At 39.6% G+C, this 27,133-nt stretch overlaps 1 protein-coding gene across 2 annotated transcripts; it reads right to left on the bottom strand.

Annotated features, from left to right (window-relative positions):
* DNAJB14 (DnaJ heat shock protein family (Hsp40) member B14) lies at positions 1–26,124 on the bottom strand. 2 transcript variants are annotated; one of them, XM_051617073.1, is made up of 9 exons: positions 25,765–25,854; positions 23,830–23,959; positions 19,804–19,978; positions 9,697–9,842; positions 6,506–6,691; positions 6,010–6,104; positions 5,238–5,347; positions 3,316–3,488; positions 1–570 (listed from the first exon to the last, which is right to left on the bottom strand). In XM_051617073.1, exons 3-9 carry the CDS (start codon positions 19,959–19,961, stop codon positions 446–448), a joined length of 993 nt encoding a protein of 330 aa, XP_051473033.1. In that variant the 5' UTR covers positions 19,962–19,978; positions 23,830–23,959; positions 25,765–25,854; the 3' UTR covers positions 1–445. The 2 variants fall into 2 exon arrangements, with proteins under 2 accessions (XP_051473033.1, XP_051473032.1); XM_051617072.1 differs by lacking the exon at positions 23,830–23,959 and having other exon boundaries at positions 25,765–26,124.
* Positions 26,125–27,133: the final 1,009 nt, after the last annotated feature.

The raw sequence follows: 27,133 nt of genomic DNA, 5'->3' as shown, positions 1-27,133 counted from the left end.
TAGGAGTGATGTAATCATACTATTTATTCCATCAGTGAGACAAAATGTTGTATGGAACTAAATTTCTGAGATTTTTAAATAGAAAGTCATTTAACTCGTATATACACAAAGTGTTCTTTCCACAGATATTTACATGGCAAATATGTTAAGAGGAGAACCACTATGACTAAGTCTCTACAAGTATAGCATCCTTTCTGAGCTATTCTCTCTGCTGAAAGAATTCACAGAAGCTTTGAAGTAAAATCTAGACAATTAAAGTTACCATATTTCACAGGAGGTAAAGAAGCCATTAAATGATATTTCAGCATAAGGTTTCTGGAAACAGCTACACAGTAGAGTTTTACATCCAACCCTTCTTTTCCAGCATTCATGGTGAAACTAAATCTCTTCTCAATTTACAGGAGAGATAACAGCATAAGTAAAGATGTACGTGTGTAACTGCAGTTCAGCCTCCTCGGTAGAGGCTGGTCAGCCGCTCCAGTTCTTTGCAGTTGTCCATGGACATGGACTCTGCTTTCTTTCGGAGACGGTCATCTCGATATACCTTTGCTGCATAAAGTAAATCTGTTTCTAGAAGGGAAAAAGAGAAGAGGTTTTCCAGATTAAAAACTGAATACCTTGCACATGATACATGCCTGCTCAAAGCCATCCAAAACACCTCAGGTTTAATTCTCACTCTTTCTCCTGTCTATTCTAACTACCCACAGACACCACCTCAACAGCACTGCTACAGATTCCCTTTGATGGATATTCACAAGCATTTCATCTTTTTGAGCAGCAAAAGTGCTAACAGCCTTCCGGCACCCTCATATTTCATACAGCAGTACCTGATGTAAAAAAACCCAACAAAACTCACCACAAAAAAAACCTCAACCAAACCAAGAAACCCACCACTACTTCTGTCACACCTCATTAAACAATACAAACATAGGCCACACTGTGTGACCTTGCATATTACTGACAGCTCAAGCATCTTGTCTCTGCCCAAAAATCCATCTGAATATCAAGCCCATTACTTCAACTGATGCTGCTTCAGACTGCCAGTGTTCAAAGGTATTAATAAAAGAGCTCTCTGTATTATACTTGTATTCAATAGCTTAACATTACAGAGCATTTTAATTATATAAAATCTTTTTCAGCTCATCAACTCAAAATGCATTAGCAAGGCATTCTGAAATGTCAATCAACACTGAAAAGATTTTAACCGTCAAGGAGATCTAATACACAACAGGTATTTGGAATCCTTAAAACCACAGAATGAGCTATTTCTCTAGAGAAAATCTACAAGGAGCTGCTTTCTCAAAATAATTTTGGGTAAGTTTTCACAACCTGATAAATTGCACATAGCAAACAACACAACAGTCACATTCAAGTTATTTTTCTTCATTATACTAGCATCAGGTATTTCTCTAGTCATCACATTTTCCCCAGTAAATATGGAATCATGGGCCTCTGCATTGTCCAGGACCCTGTTTATGCTTAAAAAAGTAAACAGTAAATGTGTCAAGAAAAAATGCTGAAAAATGAGAAAGGTACTCTTTCTTCTTTCCCTCCCCTGGTGGAAAGTGTGTATCAACTCAGCCTTTTCAAAGCTATTTAGACAGTAAGTATATTACAAGAGACACAAATATAACAAGCCAGTAAATCTGAATAATTACTAAGTCAATACAAGCAAACTATCCTTCCAGACCTACACTCCACTGAAAAAATGTATAAATAACATGTCCTCTTTTTATTGTGCTCAATTATAGCTTCTTTTCAATTTTTGTTAATAACCATGATGATTTTTGTAAACTACTTTATTATAAGATTACCAATCATTCTTCTAGCAATTACTGGTAGATGAAAAATTAGATACTCATTCAATTAAGACTGAACATATTCAGACATTTCAAGATGACCAAAGGACAACCTAGCTGGAAAAATACAAGGGTTTTTATATTTGCTTATGAATTAAATTCAAAAGTTCTCTAAAGCTTTCCTCTATTTGAAAAATCTGGGAAAAAAATTCTAAGAAAATCTGGTACTCTGGGCAATAATTTGAAAGCTTTCCCCCAAAGTACTGGTGTTTCTCTTGCATACATGTGACTTATCAACACAGTTTTCTGCCCAGTTCTTTTCTGTGGGCAATTTGTAAAACTGTGAAGATGTACTTGTGCACAAGCAACGTGCACTCACAAGGAAGGAGGCTCATGCCTCAGGAAGCATCAGGCCAGGGATGCAAAGGCAGTGCAGTTTGTAGCTGTACATATGCAGGCCAAGTGTGAGGAAAGCGTGCAGTCCTGTTTGGGTGTCTGACAAGCCATGATGCTGGGCTGTCTTGTACAACTGGGAGAAGCTAAGGGGCCATTTCAGCGCAAAGACCTGGCATCACTCAAGTGCAGAGTGTAAAGTTGTGCAGAAACACACAGTTTCACAGTAAGCTTTTACTGAAGTTTGCCATCTGAAAAGTTGAAACCACCTGTTTCCAACACTGATGTCATAGTAGCAGCCTTGCTCTCACACAGCACGAAAGGCTCACACAATTGTCACAGATAATAGAATAGCAGGTTAAAATTGAAGGTGATTAGAGATGGCCAATGCTATTCAGTATTGTTACGCTTTAACACTTAGTTTTAGGCTTCTGAAAGAAAATAGCTCCTTGTATAGTATTAGTTTGGAAAATCAGACTGAACTAAAAAACCCACATTTTTAAGGTCTGATATGGCCAAGGTACCAAGTCAGGGAGAAAAATTAATCAGCACTGGCAAAAGATTAAGCACTGATTTACAGCTTCTGATGTTTTACAGGACATGCTGCGTGTCCTTGGTTGCATGGAAAAAGCAGGTTCTATATGTACTGTGCTCCAAGTCAGATTATTTTTTTCCTTCTCTGGAAACACCTACATAAGCTTCAGTTACATTTATTTATTCATTTATGTATTTATAGAAAAGGACCTAGGGAAATGAGGTATTGCCATGATAAAATAATGTGGAAGAAATGAGAATTCTTAGCTTTAATCCTTAACTGAGAGGAATTTCTTTCTCATTATCAATTCATTGTCATCTTTAATTTTCTGAGAAATGGTCACAGATAGTAGAGTAGCAGGGTTAAAATTGCTGATGATTTGCAGATGGTGGTTAGGTCACTGAGTAGAACACAGAAATTAAGTGACACTGGGGACAATTTTAGAAGTGAGAAACAGCAGGGAACCTTAACACTTATTTTCTCATTCAGACACGTTAATAATACAAGCCCTTCATTCTTGCCTGAGGCAATTTTTTTTTTTTATAGTAATGCATGCTTTCATGAAATTAGACATATTACCAAACTTACTTTGTTGCCTCTCCTTCCAACAGTTATTACGAATGTTGGTTACATAATCCTCTTCCACACTCTTTTCCACTTTCTGTAATGACGCTCCTTTGTATTCATTTTTGAAGTCCTTGTTGACATAATAAACAACACCTAAATTTTCTGTCTGCATTTTTATGGTCTGCCCTGTACTTCTGCAAAAAAGAAAAAAAAAAAAAAGTAAGGAACAAGGAGATAGAGATTAGATATTTATTTGATTTTGTTTTACACCACAAATACACTTTTAAAAATATAGCTATTACAGAAGAACAGTGCATCACTGAATCAGCATTCTCAAGACAAGTAGTGAAGTGAATGGTTGTATAATTTGCCAGATAATAAAATCAGTACACTTACCTGAATATTAAAATTCAGCTGCTTAAACCCTTGATCTTGGGAAAAAAAACCCACTTTAGCAAGCCACTTGTTTCATACTTTGTTAACAAATATAAGCTTTTGTAATTGAAAACCAGCTCACTATCCTGTAGCAACCCAGTACAGGCATCTTCAGTGTTTTCTGCCAGCTCTGACAAATCCATTTTTTTGCTGGCATTCTGTGGACTAAAAATCAAAGACTGTGCAAAATTTTGGCAGAGAAGTGTTTGTAAGCATCATAACAGCTTTGCTGCAGAAGGTAAAAACATCATGCTCTGGAAATAAAGAACTCTGAAAAATACGAGAGGAGAAAATGAAACTTTCTGTTGTGGGGCAGAGAGCTCTGCAAAGAATGAAGGACCTTTAAAACAGTTGTGGCAAGTGGGCTAAGTCTACTAGCTGCATCCTTGATTACTTATTTCTCTCAAGGATAAAAGATGTATTTATCTTACTGTACAAAACAGGCATGTTTCACTTTGCAATGAAACAAACGATTTTACCACCACCTAGAATGAAGCAAAGAACAGACAATTTTCTCCAGCCCTCATCTAGTTCAAAACTTAAGTAAGGATGAGAAAGTTGCTTTAATGTACTTCACTTGCTACAAGCACAGATGACCCCTAAAATAATAATGTGCCTTAGTAGGTTTCAGGATTCAATTAAATACTTTGGAGGTGCAAACACGTTTGCAACATGCTATGCTGCATGGACCCACTGCCTTGCAACAGACCTTCTAAACTCCAGGAATTGTGGACTGTCCTGGTTTAACCCCAGCTGGCAACTAAGCACCACCCAGCAGCTCGCTCCCTCCCCTCCCTGTAGGATGGGAGAGAATCAGAAGGGTAAAAGTGAGAAAACTCATGGGTTGAGATAAAGACAGTTCAATAGGTAAAGCAAAATCTGTGTGCACAAGCCAAGGAAATAAGGAATTTATTCACTGCTTCCCATGGGCAGGCAGGCATCTCCAGGAAAGTAGGGCTCCATCACACATAACAGATACTTGGGAAGACAAATGCCATCACTCTAAATTTCTCCCACCCACCCCCCTTCATCCTTCTCCCAGGTTTACATGCTGAGCATGACATCATATGGTATAGAATATCCCTTTGGTCAGCTGGCTCAGCTGTGTCTCCACCCAACTTCTTGTGCAACCCTAGCCGACTCCCTGGTAGGGTGGGGTGAGAAGCAGAAAAGGCCGTGACTGTGTAAGCAAAAACATCTCTGCATTATCAACACTCTTCTCAGCACAAAACCAAAACACAGCCCCAGACTAGCTACTATGAAGAAAGTTAACTATCCCAGCCCAAACCTACACACTGACCTCTTTTCTCCATTACATTCTCACAGCATGTTCTTAGTACCTAACCTTCAAGTCTTGCTCTGCTTTGTCTATGCCTTCCCTTCCCTTCCTCACTGTGGAAAAATCAAGGACAAACTAGCAGAAGGCTCTCTAAAATGCTTCTACGTGGGAAGGGTGATTACAACACCATCCTCTCTGTTTAAAGCTAATGTAATTCAGCATTACTTACGTTCTTGGGTATAAGGCATAAGGAGGGTTAGATACCATCAACTGGCTCAACAAGGAGACAAGGATCAACACAATAATAGGCATCAGCTGAATGAACATAGAGAAACCTCCCTAAGGAACAAAACAGATTCAGGTATTTCATAAAACAGCATCAGCTGTAAATTTGACAAGATTAATGCTAAGCATGCTTCAAGCATCAAAAGCTGCTAGGAGAACTCTTAACTCCAAGCCTGCAAGCACTGTGGCCTTACCATAACTTCCCAGTGCATACACAGTATTCATAGAGTGCTCAAGCCACAAGAGTTCACAGGTTAGTGTGTAGCCACAATCAATTACCAAACTAATAGCTTGGTTCTGTTACATTGTACACCATGATTTAGCCTCTTCCATATAGCAATTATACAGGACTACATATAATTAATATAAATTAATACAGAGCCTCAAGTACAATTCTTGCCTCAGCCCAAATAAATTTTTAAAAATAGACAAGGATTAGTGTCCAGAATTAGTAATGTATTTAGGCTAATACTACCAGTCACTAGTAAGACAGTGACATACAACAACAGATCTACAAAACCAGGCTATTACCTTCTCAAATTTGCATATCTATTTACCAGTTTGAATGACTACCACCTGCCAAAATTTTAAAATATATAACTGGCAAGTACAAATGCTCCTCTACAGTACAGAGCTCCTGTATAGTCACACCACTGAAAGTGACTTTCAACACATTTCACAATCCACAGTTTAAAGTTAATGGAGTTTAAACATACATCACCCCTTTCTTCCTCTCTTTCATGTCCACTCTGACGGTGCTGATTAGGATGACTGTAGCCAGCACGACCATTAGAGAATGAATGTACACTACCTAAGGAAAGAAATATCCACACGTAAATAATGTAAAAACCCAACTATTTAGAAATCAATACAGAAGAAACAACAGAAAGCATTTTAACATTACCCCACAATGACATAAAATAACTCAACTTTTAAATATTTTACTATTTCAAAGTTGTTTCCAATAAATACTGTGAGATTTAAGTGATTTGTAATTTCATGTCCTGCAGAATCATCACAGGAATCCTAAAGAACTGACCTCACATTTTTGGGATTCAGCCACTCTTAAGGGAAAAATAAGCTGTGATGCAGATCAAAGAGTTGGAGTCTGAGGCAGGCTGAAACAACTGTACTGCTTTACAGTGTCACAAACCCTCATGCCATTCTGGGCAGTAGCACCATCCTGATGAATATACTGATATATACAAATACCTGTTGGAAAGGCCCCTCCAAAAAACATGTTGAATAGATCCTCTGGAGTAATATCTGCCTCACAGCCTCTGTGGAAGTTGAATCTACCGTTGCTAGGGTGAGTGCATGTTTGCTCTTCACTGCCTGTAAGGTCATACTGCTTTCGTTTCTCTGGGTTACTCAGCACAGCATATGCATTTCCGATTTCTGAAGCAAGGAATAAAAGACAACTATCATAAACAAAAGAAAAGAGCTATTCCAGCAAGAAAATTTCAATTCCAAAGTCAGGAACAAGCAGCGAATTATGTCCTCTACTGTATGTTACAAATAACTATAGCACAACAAGGTCCAGAAATATCTCTACTTTAGCATAGCTTCCACAAAGTTTCCCACTAAAGCTATTGAAAGGCCTTTTATCTTGTTGGCAGAAGGCAGCAGAGCTTTGATCCTTTTTCTAAGGGAACACCTACACCTGTGGAAATGTTTTCTCACTGCAATTACAAAAAAGCATCAAGCATGACAAAGAAAGCTTTGAAGTGGGGTAATTGCAAAGTTCAGTTTGCAGCCTAGCTTAAAAACATCATAAACTCAGTAGGTTTTCTTTGGTTTCATTTAGTAAGTGGTCACTTATTTGAATCTAACAACTTCCTTGTCTGCAAGAGCTTGAATGTATTTTTTTATATACTTCTTAAGATATTTTATGGATTACATTAATAACACAAAGTCTTGCATGATGTAACATGAGGAGTACAACATGTATGCATGACAAGAACATGTGTGTTCCCAAAGTTGTCAATATGACCTCAATGTTTCGGGTGTGTAGCCTGGATGCTTGTCCCTGTTCACACTCCATTATCACGAATGAACTACTTCACTTTTGGCAGTAGAAAGGAAAAATACTGAGTTAGGTGGGCATGGAAAGAATCACTGTGAAAAGACCACCAGGTCTGCTGACTTTACAAACTTTGACCCTGGTTGCTCTGTGCAGGCATACAGGTCTTGCAGACTGAAGGAAAATTTCTGTTGGCACTTGATAAACAAACTTCACTTTGTCATGTCTTCATTAAACCCTTTCTGCTTTCCATTCTTTTCTCTCCTCCAGGCCTCTCCAACAAAAGACTTCTTTACAGCTGACCAACACAAGGCACAGGGATTACGTTTTTGTGTTGAAAAGAGCCATCAGTCATCAAAAGTTTGTGAAAGGTGCACCACTATAACCTTAACACAGGCAAATAAGATTATGGCTTTCTGTAATTAATGTTTTCAACATTATCCAATCTAAAAAAAAGAGGTAAGGAGTCTTAGCTACATGCATTTAAAGATACCCTTAGAACTAATCATTAGCCATTCCTTCAAGTGGAGAAGAAAACCCAAAGAAATGGAGCCTGGCAACTTGCACTGAGCACGTGATATATGCTACTAAGGCCAAATAGTGTGACAAGATTCCTCTGTTACACAGACAAGGATAAATTTGGTAGTAAATATTTAGATTTTCCCAACAATTAAGAATCTGGGGAGACAAAAATCAGGTGATTGCAGATCAAGTGAAGATACCATACTGTCTTAGTATGGTCAGCAATCTTTTTTGACTATTTGTTATTTGCTCTTGATTATTTGATGCTAATTCACAACGTTTGATTAAAATACAATTTTCTTTCAATAAGCACATAAAAAACCTGCTCAGAAGTTCCAAAGGAAACATTTTTTATGAAGTTGGTAAAAAAGATTTCAAGAGATTAAAAGTTTGCACAAATTTGTCAATCTGAAACAATCTCAGGAAGCCTGCTTAACACAACAGAAGAGTAGCACTAGGTAGCTTAACACCTAAGTATGTAGCCTAACACCAAACTAAAATCTGTTTTCTAATTGACCTTTCCTTATATTAAATCATTATTATGAAATAACAGCTATTACCAAACTCCTCTTCTCAGCTGGATGTTAGAAACTCATCAGACACCTTTAAAGGCAAACTACATAATAAATTTCCTCAGCCATACAAAAATATTACAATAATTTCAATGCAAGAAAAATGCCAGATTTAATGAAATAATTTTTAGTCAGTAAGATTCCCCTACAAAATTTTCTGTTCATTTACTCATTTCGTTAAGAACCATAAAGTGAAATTAAGTTTGTAAGTGAAATCAAACTTGAACAAGGTGCTAGTGTTAAATAAAAGAATAAAATGTTTACTTACATTTTAAAATATTATTTTTAAATGTTATTAAGAAGAAAAATATTTATTTACAGGGCTAAAGACAATTTTATAACAACAACATCTTTTCTAGAGAAAGCCATCTCATAGTTGTATTAAAATAATCATTAGCAAACAACTTTCCTGCTATGTTCTAACTTTTCATTTGAAATTGTTAAAATATTATTATAATTATCCCTTAAAGTCTGTATCAGAGTCTTCCTCAGGACTTCCCCCCCCCCCCAGTTTATGAGTTTTATCCAATTAATTTTTTCCAATGTCTGCATGTAAACCTGACAGAGGACAAATAAATAAGATGTACCACAATCAGATTTATTTATGGTTGATCATTTCTTACAGATTCACATTTTTCTTAATCTGTGTCTCAGATGAAGGTACAGTTTTCTTTAAAAAGCATTTCCTAAACAATTTTCCCTTTGCAGGGCTAAGCTTGGCAGTCTTAAATCAGGTCAAGTCAGATTGTAAATTCTTACCTAAGAAATGGGCAAAGGCAACTATTAATAAGACCATGTTTGATCACAAGTGTTGTTCTGAGGAAAAAGTAGTAAAACTACAAACATATGAGGAATTCTAAGGAAAAGGTAGCTTAGCATGGGGCACATGATTTGCTAAAAATTGCATTTTGCTATCAAGTATTACTTGTTTTTTTTAAGCTCAAGTACAGTGAAGAATCAAGATAGATTCACTTGACTACGTTAAGTCAACAATAGCAAAAAGGTGCACTTGAGTTTCACAGACCAAGTATTTGCTCCCTGTACCTGAAAATTCCAGTCAAACCTCTGCAACTGAACCCTACTGCAACAGTTCACATTATTTATCTATACTTCTAGGTATAAAGAAAGGTCAAATATTTTCTTGGATAAAAATGTCAGTTTAATATTAGGTACAAGACACCACACCGAAAATTTTGTAAAAAGACAAGTGATAAATGTAGACTAATTTATTGTAATCTGCCAGAGTTTACTCCTAAAATAAATGTTAAGTAAATATGGTATTTTACTTTTAAAAGCCTCTGTTGCTCCGGGTGCATGGTTTTTGTCTGGGTGGAATTTCAAAGCAAGTTTTCTATAAGCCTTCTTCAGGTCTTCTTCTCCTGCATCCTTTGATACCCCAAGGACTTCATAATAATTTTTACATTTCTTTATACTGCAAAAGAAAATAAAGTAAAATGTTGTAAAAACAAACAAACAAACAAAAAACAACCACCAAAACACTACAACGGAAAAGTAGTATATCAGAACACAGCTGCAAAGGTAATACATTGCACTGATGCAATAAATTACATATCTTGCTTTTAATACAAAATATTAGAAAAATTCACTCTAGAAAAAAAACCAAACATTCTTTTCATAATAAACTCAGTATTGAGCACAATAAACTATTGTACTCAAAACTGCTTACTACATACATTTATTTTACTTCTTGTACATAGAACTACTACAGTTGTAAGAAAAGGTTTCAGCTTGCAATTACATTTCCTCATCCCCACTGTGTGAATACTGCTGTTAATATGCATTAAATGAAGATTCCATACTTAGTTTGCAGAGCTAGCAAAGGCCTGTTTTGACTCTCAAGAGCAAGTGCACTTTGGTATGCATGATAAAAATCAAAACAAACAATACCTCCCTTTCTCCAAACAACAGTCAAGTCATAACACCATTCAAGCATTCACTTTTCAGGGAAATTAGTCACATGAGAATACCTCTGCTGCTGAGCATGCACCTGGATCTCAACAAACTTTCTGCATTTATATACATTCTAAGAAGCAGTAACAGCTCCAGCAGTTACAGATTGAGTTAATCTCACATGTTCAATGTAGCATTTTTTAAAACTGTGAAAACTTGGAAATAGTCTTCTGGTAGGCAGTCTCACCCAGACAGGAAAAGCAAAATGTGGAAATGATGTAACGATTTGGTATGCTTTGCAATACTCAGAAGAAAGAGCAGCTACAGGGGACAAAGAGGAAATTAACTTTATGTGGGCAGGAAGAACTGACCAAACCAATGAATTCCTCTTAAAATCAAACCAACTTACTTGGGTAAGAATTTAGAAACTTAGAGAAATAAGGCTGAATCACAAACTTGTATTGCAGAAATGAAGCACGCTGACATTTGGTGCATACCAAAAGAAAAGAGCTGGCCTGAGCAAGAAACAGAAATTAAATCCATAAACATTTTAAAAGCTTCATTTTATTCTCTTCACGTGGCTGTAACTGTGTCCACATTCTCTTAAATGCACAAATTTCTATGTAAATATGGGTTTAGTGTTACAAAGTCTATACCCAGGGCAGCCAAGTGAAAAACCTGGGAGTAAGCAAGTCTTTGGCATTTTCATGAAGGAAGAGTGGGTACCCTGTATTAGGGGAATGCTAGCATCAGAAGTACAACCACGCTGGCATGGGTGGTCCTTCATAGTTCACACATTGATCAAATCAAGTTTCATTTGAGGGATCCCTTTTCCTGTGTTCAAAGAACATGGGCTGTTATAAAGTCTCAGTGTAATGCTCTCAAGAGCACTGAATTTAATGTATGCAGGCAGCTGCCAACACAAACACCTTGTGAAATAAATATAGCTCATTATATTTAAGTAACATCTAATCAGCTCAAATTAGGAAGCTGATAGAGGTAACTAAAAAGAACACAGTGAATCCATCATTAAGAAAGTACAGAGAGAAAATACATTAAATTATACTCCAAATACTGGAAACTTTTGTTTGTGAATTTGTACAGTAAGAAAAAATTCTGGTAGTGTTCAGATCCCTTCATCCTTAGCCTGAAGACCTGGATTATTTATGAACTGTATCAAGACCAGACAGCTTTATTTAAAAGTGTAACAGTATCAAATTTAGCTTTTATTTCAATAAATTGCTATCTCAGCATCCAATGCAAGTTCTTCTCTTCAGTATTTCAGCATCTGAATTATCTGTTTGTGGACCAGACTCTTCAGAACTTTGGTTGATATAAAATTAGGTAGACAGCCATCAACTCTTAGCAAAGTTATTGTTTTATTAGCCTTAAAACAGCAGTGTTGAGCATTTGTTAAAGTATTTTTAAGTGCTGAGCATCCTCAACAACTTCTTCCCCCAACAGTGTATGGTCATTTCTCACTGAAGTAATAAACATGAAAAAACCCAACAAATAAAAAGTTCACTTCTTTGCAGATGCAATATGCTTTTATTTCACAACTCTAGGATGCAGGAAGGAGAAAAATGGAATAAAAAACCACAACCCAAGAAATGCCAACCGGTTCTTTTAATCCTCCAAAACTCACCCCACAGTTTTTTTGCAATTCACAACCAGTGAAAGTCCCCCAGCAGGAATGGTGGGTATCAATCAGAAAACATTCTAGTCAGCACACAACCCACCAGCTTCCAACACCACAAGCTCCTTAGAGCCAAAGCATCAAGCCAAAGCTACTTCTTGATCAGAAAATGCAGGGAGAAACCTGCCTTGTGGGTCATGCAGCACTTGCCCTCTAAAGGGAGGAATGTAATCACCCCCTCCATGCAACAGCTATCCTGAACCTCCACAAATGAGCTACTGTTATTTATCAAGAAACAAGTGTTCAGCCAAGCCATAACACACTCCTACTTTCTTTTTAACAAGTCTTAGCTAGTGATTGCTTTGTTAAACAACAACAAAAAAATATCTACAAATGCACAAGCATCTCTATTCCAACATTCCTGATTTTGTACGAAGCTATGATTATAAGCACATCTTCTACCAAATCACCCTCATACCCTGACCTGCTCCCCTAGGCTAAACAAAGAAGCCTTTATGAGTTTGTGACAGCCACCTCTGACTTTTATTGTTCCTTGCATGTTCTTGTTAGGATGGGCACGTTCACAGTAACACTGCCTGCAACAGACCTGTAACCAATCCTTCAGATCATTTACGCTGCCCTCCTTTCTACTGCACAGGATCAATGCTGAGATACATAACTCCTGGTCACTGTTCAGCCTTCAGATCTCAACCAAGTCAGTACTGGCTCTTACAAACCTCAGCAGCAAACATAAGCTGCAAGAGCTCTGCTGGATAGCCTGATGTGCACTGCTGCATGTGACTTTGTGGTGAATCATGTGGAATATACACATACATATGGCAATTTTGCAGTCTTTACATTAGGCAGATCAAGTTTTAAAGCTAAAATACATTAAATGTTTGTACAAACGCACAGGGGCCAAAACCCATAGCTAAGCCTGGAACTATGCTATGAAGCCCTTGCTACATCCTGCCAGTATACAACAGTTTTATATGATTGTTTTACCACTTCAAGGCAAAAAGCATCTGGATTGTAAGTACACAGTGTCTAGTTAACGCAAAGTTGCCCGCAGGGAGGGAATTAGTGACTTCTGCCAAGAGGTCCCTTACTGAGCACAATTCAAGGCAATCATTACAGGGTAACAGCTTGGCTTTTTCCCCCCTCAGCAAAGTCCATATGAGTTTTGCACCAAAACTTTTTACTGCAGCAGCTTTGCACTGGGGATGATGGAACAAGCAAAGATGATTAAAAACTGCTTTCCAATTAAACAAAATGATCAGTGTTTGTGGCACACTCCTGCTAAGTAAAAATTTAATGCATCACAAATTGAACTTAGTCAGTTATAGTAGGACAAACTCCACAGGATCACCAGGGCAACCCAGCAGACCCTCAGGTCACACATGTGCTGTGCAATCATTAGGCTTCCCAAAGACTGTTGGAATACACACCACATCCCTCCTCCACCTTAGAGATGTGGATAATGGACTTTGCACAGAGATTCTCCAAGACCTAAGTCCTCTTCCTCCAAACTACCACTGTCCTGATGAGAAATTTCTCTCTAGCTGTTGGAAGCCACGGCTAACCTGATCTTTGCCTCTCGGCGAAAGCAGGCCTTTTTGGACATATTCCTCACCCCTTGTCTCTAGGAGACTGATGTCTGACCATCCTCACTCTGCCAGAATCGCTCACCTGGAGCACTGAACTCTCCTCAGGAGGGCAGGTGGATAGAAGGAACTGTCCCTTTCCCGCTTGTCTCCTATTGCAGGCCACACAACATCGGCCAACAGAGACTGAGAAAAAGTGAGAGTAAAATGAACAGCAGTTTTGAAAAAGCCAGATCCCTAATATTACCTGTGGCTTTTAACTGCATCTGAAACCCCTGTCCAGCAGCACGCTCAGCATGAACAACTAAATTTCTGAAAGCTGCATTTCAAATTGTTGTATGGTTGGTTTTACTGCTCTTAAGGCATTACAGTCCCTAGCACTAATTTTCTTGCATATGTAAACTCCACACAGATGTTTCTGTAAATTGAATTGAAAATTGCAATTTATATACCACTTGGTCATGGAGTGCCCCTTTTGTATTGAATTGAAATTTTTTGTTGTTTATTTTGCCGTATATGAAGTTTGGAGCTTTCACTGTGAATTTGTCTGGGTGTTTGGTTTGTTGTGGGTTTTTTTTGTGAATTTCTTTTCTTGTGCTTTCCATTCCTGGTTGGATCACTTCTGTATTTGAATGACTATTGAATTATTTCTGTTGCTTAGCTAATTTCTCTCTTCACCAAATTGTTAGTCCCCTGCCAGTACCTTGGCACTGTCCTGGTTAACAGATTTTGTGGTTGTTTTAGGACGGCACATTGCTGGATGTTCCTGTAATAATATCTGACTTTTAGAGAATAGATTTCTCAAGCAGCATAAGGGCAAGCAATGGCCTACATTCAACCACAATCTGTTGACAGATGTATCTCATCATGACTTGCAATGCTCCACTGATCCCAGCTCACAGTTGACAAGCCACCTGTAGTAGAAGTGGTCAGCCAGCTTAAAACTGCAGCAACAGGCAATTCTGCCTGACTCCAGGCTCCTCTCCATGCTCTCATGGCTGAAGGCAGAGAAAACCCTTCAGGTCCTGAAATGCCTGCTCTCACCTCCAGAAACTGTGGGGCTACCTCCACTGGTTCTCCTGTGACCAGAAAATGATGTGATCCTACTGCTGTGCTTCCTGTTTCACTTTTCAAATCTACAATTCAGATTAGTTGAGCATTGGCAGCTTTCATCAGGTTAACAAAACTTATCAGAGATGCTTGCATTTCTGTATCAAATACCTGCAGTGATCCACAATAATGAAGTTTTACGTATGACTAGGTATTTCAAATGGCCTTCCAAAGCCTCTGTCTGTATGCACAGGGATGGCCCAAAGGACAAATACTTCAACTGCAATCTCCAGAAGCTTGTGATGGGAGCCACAATAATTTTTCCCAATGGTAATCTGAACTGAGCAGCACAGCGAGCAGCAACGTGAATGTTAGCAACAAAGAACTGAGTAGGAAGCTACACTGACTTCTGATCCCAGAGCTGAACAGAAATACACAGGAAAACACAGAACAATTTCTACATAGGTCAAGTTTACAATTATGCCAGAGGGCCTGATGCAAATGGCATCTTGCAGATCAACTGGGAATGTGCCAGTCAGTTTGGATGACATAAGCGTGGTCTGCAAAAAGTGCTCCAGATTGTGAAGAGAGGGTCACAGTGTTGTTGAGGATCTCAAGCACCGAAGTTTCAGATCTGTTTTACTGGTATTTTCTACAACACTTCAGGGTCCTGACCGGTCAGTTTGTTTCTTCTGTGTCTATGGCATGAAATATTCAAGACTGTGTTTACATCAGCACATTCTTCTCCAGATTTTGTATAAGCTTTTATTTTAGCTATTAAAAATATAAAGGCAGGAGATTTCTGACAAAGCCTACCGTATCCTCTGTGACTGTGATTTCCACCTTGACTTTCTCAATCATTCAACTGGATATTTCAACAATTCACAATAGTTCCGGCAGCCTAATTAAAGGCATGCCCTGATTTCTTTGCTCTGTGGGGTTTTTTTTCCCTTCCATTTTAGCACATGTTGATTGCTCTTATTATTTCACTTTCAGTTAATTATCTTCTTGACCTCCTGTTAAAAAAGTAACAATATATCTCTTTTTGCTGAATGTGCAGAACTCTCGGCAGAAGGCCTAGAAAAATTCAGTCACACAACTTACAGTCCTAGTTTGATCTATGAAACGTGTAGAGGCATTTTTTGTTGTTGTTCACTCTGTAAATTCAAACTGAGTTACAGATTATTCTCAAGCACTATTAGATGACATTTAATCTTACCTTGCAAGGTTCCTCTAGAACTCTATTCGTTTGTTTTGGTTCTAGCTCAAAGATCCGAATACAAAATTTCACTCTCATGCTTTTTTTTCCAAGAGGCAGGCACTTAGAGCATAGGAAAACAGTATTCCACTACAGTTTTCACAAGACAGCAATTCAACTTCAGCATAAATTAGTAATGGCAGCTATCTTTCAAATGTCAAAAAGGCACTACAGAATATATGCTATGGCTTATTTACTAAAAAAGACACATGAAGTGCCATATGAATTTTAAGACTTTTTTTTTTAAAAAAATCATGTAGTAGGCAACAAATAATACACACTTCACAGCACAAAATGAAATGGGAAAAATTAATTCACAGCAGGAAAATGATCCTATCTTTTTTTTTAATTTTATGCTAGTCCACAAAGCCTTCCCAAAGGGTCTGCACACTTGGTATGAGCAGGCAGATACGATGAACAGAATTTGTTTGAAAATAATTAAGAACTCTGATAGCTGTAATCCTGATCAGCACCACTTCTTCAGTTGTTTCAAGTGAACTAGGGAAAAAAAAAGGTTTCTTACACAAATGTTTCATTTATCTCAGCAAGAAATGCCAATAATGTACGTGAAAATGCGAAGGAATTGCTTCAGAGCAAAGACTGGAGAATCCAAAAGCAAATTTTCACTTTTTGTTGCGCACATGATTCTCATGCACTTACCTTAAGCTGACATTACACAGCCTTCAACTGCCTGGAGCCTACCCTACTTGCTCTAAAAAGACACGTCTGCTGTGGGGCCAATTATTTCTGCTAGTCTCCTGTCAGTATCTCCGATATGCAGGTCACCTGAAGTGTTAAGGCAACTTGATCCAGCCCTCAGTGACAAGATAAGCACCATTAATAAAAAAATGCATGTACTACATACGTATTTTCAAAGCATTTCCATTCAAAAGTAACGAAATGCTTTTGGATACCTCAAGCTTAAGTGTCACACTGAGATAATGAGCACCGTTCCCACAAGGAACAGAGCATCACCCAGCACCTGTGCAATCAGTGGAAATATATTGCATCTTCTTGCTTCTCCCTGTCGAGCAACTTGTTTGCAAGCTCATGTAATGCTCTACAGAAGTGTTATGGTAGCTCACTAGTGATTAGTGTCCCCTGTGTATGTGGAAAAAATAAAAACAACAGTTGTGCTTATTTGTACCCTTATCTACCCACATTACTAGAGTAATCCTGAGGAAAATTAATGCAGTTAAATTAGTTACACTGCTCCAAGTATGTCTTCACTATGCTTCTTAAATCTATTGTCACAAGCAAACTCCAGATAGCTTAATAACTCCAGGAACACCAATCAGTGATCCAAGTCAGAGAGCTCAGTGTCAGTCTCCAGGTCTGAGTGCTCACTAGAGCTTATAAAAAAGGGTTGGAAATGACATGTGTAGTTTAATTAGTAATGCGTTCTCTCAGTCTATATTAAATTACTAATACAGAACAAAAAACTGCTAGAGGGAAGAATACTTGAGGGTAATGACCACCTTTCAAATCATAAGCATACAAAACAGCTTAGTTTGACAGAGAAAAAGTCATTGTAAGATTCAGAACTCATTAAAAATTGAAGATTTTGCTACCTTGCTGTTTAGAAATTTCTTCCTTGTAGGGAAAATAAAAATCAGGCATGAAATACTATTTAAATCCACCTCTTTCTCACAGCATTTCTTTAACCAATTCAAATGTCCAAAAAACATTTCACTGTGGTAAGGCAGAAGCAGATGGTGGTGACAAGCTCTACTCTCTGAAGAACACCCTCCCCAGAGGGGCATGCTTCACTTAATTGGAAAAGTCTGAGGCCTGACTGAAGCAGTAACATATGCAGCCTGTCATGTTTCCAGCTAGAAAGCTCATTCTCACTGTGGTTTAAACATGAACTTTCCCTCAGCTATCATCACTGGATGTATTATGCTTTTCCATTAAGTTTTAGCCTACTGTTTGTATTTAATCCTATTCTCCTTGGCAAGTCACGCATTTTCTAATGCTTAACCACAAATTTTCTAAGTGGCATGCAGATGTCACAACTGACAAACTTTTCAAAACTTCTAACAAGAACTGTGGACTTGCTCTGTTAATTACTGCACATCTAAATAAAAACCCAAGCTCTCTCCAAAGGTTTATAAACTACTATACTAAAGGATGGGACTATCACTCAGCTAAGGTCAAGATATCAACAGCTGATTTTCTAAGTAGTATGTAAAATACAAACAAATACAGATTCTACTGCAAACTATTAAAATAGTTTATTTGCAAAAATCTGAGTACTTTTCAAAAAATCCAGATTTTATATTCACAAAGCAGATTGTTGAACTAGGTACTAAGAAGCAGTGTTGCATCAAGATTATCCTCAATGTGCAAACTCCATGAGTATCCCTAATTTTGGTTCTGATCACAACAAACTGGATTAATTTTATCAGGTATCTAATGAATCCCTTCAAGGTAGCAATAATCAATACCACAAAAGCATACCATGGAGAAAAGTTGGCTCTACATCATCATTTGGTCAAGAAAAAGTAGTCAACATTACTTTCTGGTAAAACAAATAAACAAACAAATTGAGGGAGCCTGATGTCAAAGCAGACTGCAGCTCAGAATGGCATGTCACGGGTGAGTGAATACTGGCAGTAATACAGCTTCCCCTGTAGCAGCTTTTTGAAAATGTGTTACATGTCTTCATTTCATCTAAGCCTCATTTTACAGAGGACTTATTTCTGGATATTTTGTCTCACACATGTGACCACACATTTTGCATTTATTTTAACAGCTAATATTTCAAGATGGCCAAAAATGTACATGTTTATTCAGATTTTACTTTAGATGTATCATGAAGGCCAACATCATTAATTAAGCAGAAAGGATGATAAATGAAAAGCTCTATTAAATAGCAACATGAGGAGAACAACCATGCCAGAGATGCTGCTGTCAACCTGGTTGAATGCAGAACTGCTATATTAAGAAAAGTTTTTTCTTCACTGTTAGCACAACTAACAGATTACTGAATTTCAAGAAAAGATCCCAAGATACTATCAACAGCATCCGACATTTGCACAAACATTCACACACAAATTTCCATTCTGCACAACAGTTCATCCAATCTACACAATCTAGGAGACACTGACCTCTCCATTTCCCTTCTTTGACCTCCCTTGAAAATATCTGGTCTAGGCTTACGTAAAAATACAGCTGCTTTTTGAGGTGTGCAGTTTTAGAGTGGCTGCATCCATATTTCTTTAGCAGAATTCAGGGCACATAAAAACCTATATTTTTCTGTCTTACCCCTCCAGCCACAAACTGTGTAATGAAAACATCACTTAAAGAGTTACTTGTCTCAAAAGGACTTTTTAGATTTATCTTTGTTTCTTTTCACACATCTTCCTTTCTGGATGTTGCCCCATCTGAATACTATCTTGCCACAGAAAGTCCAGACAGAATTTATAACACAACTTAAGACTATGTGCTTCAGTGCTTCTCAGATACTTGTACTTACAGAATGAAGTAGTTTAGTAGACTAAAACCAGCCTATACAGCAAGATCAGCTTGAAAATCAACTTCAGGAGTGAGCATGTAATGTAAACTTAGATATCATGAATAAAAATATTTAAGAATAGAAACACTGTCCTTCAAGTTATACTACAGAATTATCATCACTTCTTCCATTTAACACATAATCTACTTCATAACTATTCTGAGTATTTTCTTTTAGACCATCAAGGATACTTTATATAAAGACGAGTATCATCTTTCTTGCAGAAAGTAACAACGTCACATACCGTGTTTAAACACAACAAAACTCTCCTCTTCCTTTCAGTCACAGTTCAGTACAAGTAAACCCTCTCAGCTAACCTTGAATTTTCTGTTGCTTCTTTAGATGCTAGAGCTGAAAGCATAAGTAGATAATACACAGAATGAAAAGCAGTGATGATGTATTTAGGCAAGGCCATACCTGAATACTCCTTCCATTTGGTCTTTGGTGTAGCCTTTTCCACTTTCACCTGCAGCAGATGCATTGCTCTCCTTCGTGCTACTGGGCTTACTTTGATCATTGCTACTGGCTGGTTTTCGGCAGTAAGCGCCTCCCCCAGCAGTACTTCCATTCTTCATAATAGCTTCCAACAAAACTATAAAACAACAGTATATCATAGTATCATTATAGGCATTATCCATTAAACAGGGGCTCTCAAGTATCTTAAATGGGAGCACCACATAGTAAAAGACTAGTTGCTACACCCTCCTTCCTTATTGATCACCACTTTGTGCCACAAATGTTTCTGAAGTCGGTCTAGCAACTCCTTTTTGTGGCAAAAGTATGGAAAAATGTTTCAAAATTAGTGGCTGGACTCCCCTCCACCTCTGCCAAGGTAACTTAATAATGGAGAGAATTTGTCAAGGTCTTTCATTTCTAGATAGCTTTTAGAGGTACTGAACCCATTCTTTGGGGTGAAAACATCAGAATAAGCAACTGTAAATAGAAAAGAGTAACTAACCTAACACCAAAAAAATCTACAAATTATTCCACATAGACACTAAGCCCACCTCCAGCACATTTCAGTTGTTATGGTACATAGCTATTTGTAACCCAAGTCACTGGTGACAACAAACTGATGCTCCAGCTGAAATTCAAACTACTGTTAAATGCCACAAGTAAGTCAGAAGCAGTCACCTACACCCAACTCTTGAGATTTGGATTTTGAAAACCAGCATGCTTTTGCTAGATCTTGAAGTCTTTCCTTCCACATTCCAACAGATCTCAATTGTAGCAGTTTTAATCAGACACTAAGTTTTTGTTTTTGTTTTTTTTTTTTTTTTAAATAGATATAAGCCTGTATTTTGGGGGTATCTGTCTTACCAATGAGCCAGAAACAGCACCATTCTAACTTAAGGGATTGTACATGGAGCACAATATGGACTAGTTAATTAAACAGTCTGTCTTTCCTGAAAAAAGTTCCCTTCAGAGCAAGATGGCAAACGACACAGGCCAAATTTGTTTCATAAAACTGAGTTACTATCTGCATTAAAAAATGCCCTAATAAAAATTTCCAAAGAAAAACATCCCATTAATTGTGAAAGCATGTTACAGCTTTACTGTTAAAACAACATTGTCTTCTAGAAGCTAATGAGAAGCAACCTAAAGGATTTGCTCCTAAATCAAATAAAAAATTTCTCCTCTGACTAGCATGGTGTCTCTTAAAGCAGCAGCAAACTGGGATCTAACACATCATAGCTTGTATCTCAGAGAAACATGGGAAAGAAAACAAAGTGGAGCTTTGTTTAAAGGAGTAACCACTTCCCTAAGATGCATGTCTTAAAACCCTCCAGTATTTCTTTTTATTTATTATTTAACTTACTACCCACTGGCCACAGCAATCTGAAGTACTGCAGATGAACAGCTACAATCGGCCTGAACAAGTCAGCTGACTTCAGTGCTGGTCCTGTGTTTCTGCCTGTCTCAGCAACATTCATCAATTAATCAGATCAGGCTTTATACGGCAGAAATAAAGGCTAACATTTAGATACTCAGTTGTATACCAAGTGGATGTTTTCACTACAAATGATATTAAGTTATTGAAAATGAGAGAACTATAGTTGCATTATGGGTTATAGCTGAAGTATATACCCAGATATTTGCAACAGTTTATTCTAATATCATTTGTTACAGCATTTTAAGTTCCAAGGTAAATGAAGAACTCCAACAAGGTGACTGCATCTGTAGGCTAAGAACTAATCAAGAACAGAGATTTGAACAGACAGTGCCCTCAGAATGAAGCATTTTCAGTTTAAATGTGCTCCAGACAAGTGATAACAGAAAACAAAATTATTATTTTTATGTTCTGTGACATTAGATATTTAATAATGGTATCATGTGGGATTCTGTTGAACATGTGACTTTTCTTCTAGAAATACTGCTTATTCTAGTTTTGCAAATTCTGCCTTTATATTGGTTCTGTTCTAGAAATTCCCCATCTCTGCACTAATGCTTGTGCAAAATCATTAGCAGCAATAATAGCACAAATACAGATATAGACAAGTTTCCATTTTTACTGCCCAGTGTCTTTCTTCAGAACAAGCTTAGCTGATATTTGTTTTTAAGGTTAGACTGCACTATGCTTTTAACATTACCACTTCCTAATCACCTTCTCAGGTCTCCCATTCCCATAAAGGAGCTGAACTGCTGAGAAAGCAGTGCAGGACACTTGCAATTAAAAAACCAACAAATAATAAAATCTGTGTTAACTTCTTAAGATAGTAGGACACAGCACATACAAACGTTATTGTTCCACATTGAAAAAGAAAACCATACAAAGGGTCTGGGGCCACTGTTTTCTTCAAATGAAAGATACAGTTCAGATATTTGGAAACTACTTTGACTCTTCCATGAACTGCTGATGGTAAAACCAGCTGTTGGAACTGCAGTAACAGCAGTGTATTAAAGAAAACTTTCACTGTGCATAATAGCTATTTTAAAACAGGACACACAAGGAACCAAAGACTTTGTTAAGCAAGTAAGTCAATGAATCTTATCTCCAAATGTGTCTGAAAGCTGTCCTGTGTGTACTGTTACCTGCTGCTGAATGAAAGATCCTTGCACTGCACTGGATTCCATTATGCATTGAACATGACCCCCACTTTCACTAATGGAAGAACTGTTGAATGCAGAATTCAGACCAACACAACACCCTAAAAAGCTAAGCTCACATATTCCTGAAAAGTTTGTTTTTACAGACAGCACCACAAATGGCACTAGAAAATCTTAAGCACTGAAAAATAAAGCTGTCCCCAATGTAATTTTCTGCCTTCAACTCCAAAAAGAATTGCACCTAAGTTTCAAAAGGACATCTTGTTCTTTGTTAGTTTTAAATACTCTCTTACAAATCTTTTCCAGACAGCAATTAGTTTCCATTCAGTTGCAAGTTGCATCATTAGCAAAAAACTTTATCAAACAATATTTTGAACAGCTGAATTGGAAAACAATTTTCTAGCAATGACGTCAACATGAACACTGGTACTATGAAGTCATTAGCTAAGTATCACTAAATAAACACTGATCTTAGACCTCTCAACAGTAAAGCCTTAAAATAGCACTGCTGCAATCAGCAAATTTCAGGCAGAAGCTTTGTTGAGCAAAACTAAACTTCAATGATGACTGAACTAGTGCTGAATGCACTTTGAATGTAAATGCCACCAAAACCAAACCACACATAGCATTGTTTTAGAGACAATAGTTAAAACCTTCTCCGCTATAACACTGGGAGGAGGAAGCTCCCATCAGTAAAAGATTCAGCACTACAGTTCCCACTGCTTTTTCCACTGATGGAACATCATTTGTGAAATGGTGGGCAATTGTTCCCAAAGTGATACTAAAGATACAACCCACAAAGCATCCATGACTCCAGTGACAAAATGGCTGCAATCTACCTTCTAATACGTACCCCAAAGAGAAAATAAGTGAGCACAGGGAGAATGAGGGCTGCACCACATTGTCCTATCACCATAAAAGCCCAACTCATTATGACTTTAAAATAAGAACTGGTGTTAGAAATAAGAGGAGCTCACAAAACCTTAACTATTTCCTTCTCTTGGGTATGTGCTATGACACATTTTTAATTATCTAAGGAATTACTGTGGGTTTTTTCTAAGTGGACCCCTGCTTAATTTATCCAAAATATGACCATGAGATAGTGAAGCAGTAATTTTGTTTGTTCTCTTCAGTGTAAACTTCCAGTTCTAATTTACTGCACACCTTTCAGTTCCTGTCCTGAAAACAGGACATTCTGTGCCCTTGCAGCTCACTGCACTTTCAAGAGGGCTACTTAAGTGTCTCAAACTTATTAAAAAAATAAATAAAAATCAATGTGTTGGTGTTGTTTCGGGAGGAAATGGGATGAGTTAAAAAGAATTACCAACCTCCACAGCTAGAAACCTGAAGCACAGAAATATTACAAGTTTACAGAGACCCCTATTTTCTAAGTACCTAGTTCAAATCAGGCCTAGGGCCTGATTTTTTCAGTGGTATTAGGGCATCTGCCATTGTCATTAGCTTCAGATGGAGCTTTAACTGCCCACCAGTTCCACAAATCAGGCCCTTGTTTCAAGCTGAACACCTGAAAAATGAAGCACAAACAATTAGCCATCACTAATGGAAGCCAAGTGACTTATTTTACATCACAGAGAAATTCTGCGAAGCATTTAGTTTCAGTACACAATCCCCAGACTACAGTTCACTACCAGCACCAGAAGACCATCTTCTTTTTACTAGATCTGTACCTCATTTGTGACATACTTTGCTAATTTCCACAGTGAATAAAACAAGTGTCCTACAGACAATAGCCTAATTAGCCATCTATTTCTTGCACTGAATACTTTACAATGGTGGTTATGTAGAAGTCCTACTTAGAAGAAAAAAAAAAGAAACAACACTCAAAAGTGTAAATCAGATGGAAACAGCTTTTTTTTTTTTCCCTGAGATCTACTGTAATTCTTATCTTGAAGGTATAAGATGTTAATAAGCTATGTGACACAAAGTTATTCATCCTTTTTGGTGGAAGAAGTTGAATTGAAACTCTCTGCCTTTTGACCAACACAGCTTCCAAAAAGCTGGAAGATTTTCATGCACGTCATCTTCTTAAGCCACAGAAATTTTGGGGAATACAGCAAAATTCCGTTTGTTTTTATTTCAGAGAGGTTAACTAATGTGGCAAGATTATCAACAGTGCCACATTCTTGATCCAATGCAATAATTACCTTGTTACAGCTGATTCACCAACAATGTCCATTCTGTCTTGCAGGAAAAAACCACCACCTACCCCAAAAACTATATCCTAAAAAAAGAACAGCACTGATGAGACCTTCACTTGTTTGCATATAAAAAGTAGTCAGCAGCTGAGAGGACAGAAGCAAGTTCACTGAATCTTCCCATCTGACTTAAAGGCTTGACTACAAAATACAGTACAGAACACTTCCAGTCGGGATTTCACCCCAAGGCTGTGTTCCAAAAATGGCAATTGCTGAGGGCGTAAGTCAGTACAAAGCACTGATGTCTTTTCTGTTCCCTTCATGGCATAGACAACATAAGCATGAACCAGAGAAAGGCAACAAGCAACTGCTGCATTCAAAGGTATTTTGAGCAAACTTCTGACACTGTACGACAGAAAGACTCCAAGACAGGTAACAGCTTTGCATACACTGAAACCTTACCACTGCTCCTTTTAAAAATAGTTTCTAAACACCACTTTCTAGGAAGATGCTAATTATTTTTCAAATTTTACCACATAGATGCCTGAAGAGGGAATTCAGTCATAAGGGGAGACAACCCATTTTCTCCAGGAAAGTTAAACTCGTGTGCAATTCCTATGTAGCTACGGTACTAAAGGGGAAACAAAATCCAGAACCCCCAAACCACAAGTAAGTTAGAGGATGAAGACACTGCCCAGTCTGGAGCAGCAGCTCTTATTGGAAGATGTCAGCAAGGACTAGTTCACAGTGGCAGAAGAGAAGACAACACAGCCTGCCTTGTCCTAGGGCCTGAGGTGTCCTGCAGTTAACCGGGCCTAAGCCTGGTCTGCACGGCTGAAGGGAAGGGGCACGGCAGGCGAGAAGCGGGGCTGGACCAGAGCGAATCCCCGTGGCGAGGCGAGGCGGGAGGCATCCCCGCCGCCTGACGCCAGAGGCAAGCGCTGGCAATCCACCTGCCCGCAGCCCTCTCTCTCCCCGGGCTTTCCAACCAGCCCTTCGGCCTGTTTGCCCGGCCGAGCCCCGCACGCCCCGGGGACCCCAGCACGGGCTGCTCCGCGCGGGCCAACGGCCCCGGGGCGAGGGGCCGCCCGCTCCGCAGCCGCCCCAGGCCCCGCGGGCAGGGAGAGGGGAGGAGGGGCGGCCCGGGGCCGGCGGGGAGGGGGCCGGGCTTCACCTCGGGCGGTCTCGGTCGGGTAGAGCTTCTGGGCCTTGCCAAGGAAGCGGAGGGCGCGGTCGCGGTTGCCGGCCTCCAGCGCCTCCCGCGCGATCCCGATGCACTTCTCGGCCTCGTCCCGGTTCCCCTCCATGGGCTTCTCCTTCCGCCGCCTCCGCCCGCCGCAGCGCAGAGAGAAGGGGCCTGAAGCCAGAGCGGAGCCGGGCGGGGCGGAGGGGCAGAGAGAGGGCCGGAGCGAGCGAGAGGGCGGGAGAGGGCTCCCCTCACTCCGCACGGCTCATCCCGCCGCTACCGCAGCCCCAGCGCGGCGCTCGGCCCGGCAGCCCGCCCGGCCCGGCCCGGCCCGCCGCTGCTTCCGGGCGCCGCCGCGCATGCGCAGCCCCGCCCGCCCCTCCGGCCGCGGCTCCGGCGCGGGGCCCGGCTGGGCTGGTGCCGCACGGGGGGGGCGCTGCCGCCGCACCGGAGCGCCCCCGCACCGCCCCGCACCGCCCCGCCGCCTGGCAGCAGCCCGAGGGAACCGGCTGCCCTGGCGGCTGTGCGCTGGCCCTGCACTGCGGCCACGGGAGAGCCGCACCGGCCAGGCCTGCCGCCGCCTTGCTGGAGCCCGTGCGTTGTCACGGGCAGTGCATGAACTGTGCTCCAAGGTACTGGTTGGCACCTTGTAACTACTCCCTGTAATTAGCGACATCTGTTACACCCTGCCGAGAACGGCGCTGCTGGGAGGAAAGCACGCAGGTGCCGCTCCCAAGGAGCGCCGCAGCTCCTGAGGACAAGCGCCCTCAGCATATATAGGTCTCACCGGCATCCAGCAGGCTCGGTCAGCACCTCCCCGCGACAGCGCTGCCTCAGGGATGACATCCCGAAAGCAGTCATAGAACAGAGGAGCCTTTTCCACACAGCAGCATCTCTCTGTGAAGTGTGTCACTGCTGGAGGAGCAGCTCTGGAAGGCCTGGAGCTTCCCAGCCCCAGCTCCAAGAGCCAACTCAACAGCATATTTTGCCACAGCACAAGGTTTCCCTCACCACAGTGACACATAAAGCACGGGAGGTGTAAGCTGAGGCCCCTTTAACTTGCTGCTAGTTGTTCACTCCCTAAAAATCTGAGCCCAAGAGAAAGCCAGTGCTCAACCCAGCAGAGCTATTTGCTGCCACAGAAGCTCCAAGAACACACACTATGAGCCCAGGGGGACAGCTGCAGTACAGCCCCTACTTTGTGGGCACCTCTCCCTTATCTTTCACAAGAAAAATTGACTTAAGCTTTGGATTTTCAGCATCCTTTCAGTCTACCATCTTCCTTACATGATAGACCCCTTCCCTCTAGGGCAGCCGATTTAAGTAACACTGGCCTTAAATTGCACCCCCCCTCACC

The sequence above is a fragment of the Apus apus genome, chromosome 4 (genome assembly GCF_020740795.1).
Source record: "Apus apus isolate bApuApu2 chromosome 4, bApuApu2.pri.cur, whole genome shotgun sequence".
NCBI classification, from domain to species: domain Eukaryota; kingdom Metazoa; phylum Chordata; class Aves; order Apodiformes; family Apodidae; genus Apus; species Apus apus.
This window is presented reverse-complemented; position numbering and strand designations above follow the sequence as displayed.

What these genes read in the sequence shown, in the direction of transcription:
- DNAJB14 (XM_051617072.1), bottom strand. Translation starts at nt 25,897, where the DNA reads ATGGAGGGGAACCGGGACGAGGCCGAGAAGTGCATCGGGATCGCGCGG. An exon ending in GAGAGGAAGAAAGGGGTGAT is followed by an intron (nt 5,348 to 6,009) that starts GTATGTTTAAAC and finishes TTTGTTCCTTAG; the next exon opens with GGAGGTTTCTCTATGTTCAT. An exon ending in TATGCCTTATACCCAAGAAC is followed by an intron (nt 3,489 to 5,237) that starts GTAAGTAATGCT and finishes TCTTTTTTGCAG; the next exon opens with AAGTACAGGGCAGACCATAA.